The sequence below is a fragment of the Eurypyga helias genome, unplaced genomic scaffold (genome assembly GCF_000690775.1).
Source record: "Eurypyga helias isolate BGI_N326 unplaced genomic scaffold, ASM69077v1 scaffold15440, whole genome shotgun sequence".
Classification (NCBI taxonomy): domain Eukaryota; kingdom Metazoa; phylum Chordata; class Aves; order Eurypygiformes; family Eurypygidae; genus Eurypyga; species Eurypyga helias.
In genome coordinates this window covers 3,402-5,365 of record NW_010225166.1, presented here as the reverse complement: position 1 = coordinate 5,365, position 1,964 = coordinate 3,402, and the positions used below count along the sequence as shown (strand labels likewise).

At 41.5% G+C, this 1,964-nt stretch overlaps 1 protein-coding gene across 1 annotated transcript; it reads right to left on the bottom strand.

Moving 5' to 3' along the window:
* Nucleotides 1-615: 615 nt before the first annotated feature.
* Nucleotides 616-865, bottom strand: LOC104507241 (chromosome unknown open reading frame, human C18orf42; the record flags this gene model as incomplete). Its single annotated transcript, XM_010148461.1, has 1 exon — nucleotides 616-865. A coding segment is annotated over one exon (250 nt), but the record flags the coding sequence as incomplete, so codon positions are not given.
* Between the last annotated feature and the right edge of the window lie 1,099 nt (nucleotides 866-1,964).

Genomic DNA, 1,964 nt, shown 5'->3' with positions numbered 1-1,964 from the left:
GACATACATCTTAGGTCTATGATCACAGTCATAGATCACAGTCACTGTAGTCTACTGGACTGCAGGTTTTTTTCCCCAAGATGAATAAAGAAATTGGTTCACCGAACTCACCAAGTCCACTTTATACTGCCATTTCACGTAGTCCATTTTTAATCAAAGCAAAGTACAAACTCATGCTTCAAGGCAGCCTAAAAGCAGCCTGCCATGCTCAACAGTAAACTATTTCTTCAGTGAAGACAGCTTCAGTGAACCCAGTAACGCAGAGAAGAGTCCGTCCAGCTGAACCGACACGAACGTTGCACACAGAACTTACATGTAAGTGCACGGGCAACAAGCTTCTGAGGGTAAGTCCAGACTGCAAGAGCTTGTGCTTGAAACTAGTTTTATAGCTATGGTTATTGTTTCTGTTAAGAGGCACTGCATAAATATGGAGTTTATCATCTAATGCACTTAATATTTCTCAGCTGAGGACTATTGCAGCTTTACCCTATGTCTAGGTGTGATTATACTTTGGTTTGCTTTACAACAGTAACATTGCACTAGCAATACAGCTGATACTAAAGAGAAGGCTGAAAACACGGCAGACCGGAGGACTGAAAAAACCAAGCTGCTCCTTTACTTCTTTTCATGCTTTTTGGTTAATTTCCCTCGTTCTAGCTGGAGGCTCGTACCGCTGTTTGCTCGCTTCTCCTTTTGCTGACTCTCCTGGGAAACTTGCTGCACTGCCCGGAGGATCGCAGTCTGCACAATCTGCTTGCTGGCGTTCTGCAGCTTCACTTCATCTTGCTCCGTCCCCGGCTTCTCGCCTGCCAGAACCGAACGACAAAGGAAGGAAACTAAACTTTTGTGGATACTCTGTGAACACCTGAAGGACAGAAAAAGAGGAGGAAAAAATCCCCAAACCCACAGATTGCTTGGGAACAATTTATTACACAGGAAATCTGCTAATACAGAAGATGATGAAGTAGGATGGAAGGTGCCCCTGCGTGCTCGGTGCTACGGGACTGAAGGAAGAGGAAGACTTTGAGCCACAGAGCTCAGCTACCCACCTCCCAGCTCTGGGGCAGCTGTGTCTTCACAGCCCAAACAAGCCCAGCTGCAGTTTGCAGCAAGACAGGCTGTGAATCACATCCTTTTTGACTTGAGCTGTGCTTCTGGATGGGGAATTGGACTTGATTTCGCAAGCCTGACATGTTCTCCCTCACCGCCGCACAGAGAAGCCGTTTCATTAGCATCTCTATTTACTTTTACTTCAGATGAAAAGCCTCATCCATCAAATCCCAACTGACTTCAAGATACAAAATATTGTTAATTGTCAGTTTATTAATCCTTAGATATAATTGCAAAAATATGTAGAAATCTTTTAAAAATGCTCAGATTGCTATAGGCAAAACAGAAAAAAAACCAACACCCCCCCCCAATATTGTCTATAGCAACCTGACAAATACGTATTTCTTCTATGACATTTCCTTGTTTTGCCAAAGTGCTAAAATCTGGAGAACAAAGCAACGTAGTGTGACTCCTGACATTTGGTAATGAAGAAGAGTAATTTATGTCAAGAAGTTTCTCATTGGAAGTATTTTGACTTCTAACACAAATGGTGATTTGGACAATAAAAAATGCTGCGTAATGTTCAAAATCGATGTCGATATAAAAAAACCCCACCACTCTGAATTAAGGTCACGTACACCTTTTGGCATTTAGAAAAATGTAAATTAGGTCACTAGTTGAAGTGCTTAGGCTAGGTGCTTATTTACACCACTAGATTTGATTTTAAAGGTTTTCAAGATACCCATCTCAGTTCTTTCTTAATTGACTGTTGTGCTCAAGTACTTCATTAAACAGGATTTGTATTCTACCATCTGTTTTAACACCATACATTAATAATTACATCCCGTGAGAAATAAAACAAAGTGATTTAAAGGTCAGCTGCTTTTATGAGAGGTCCACATCTGGAATTGTGA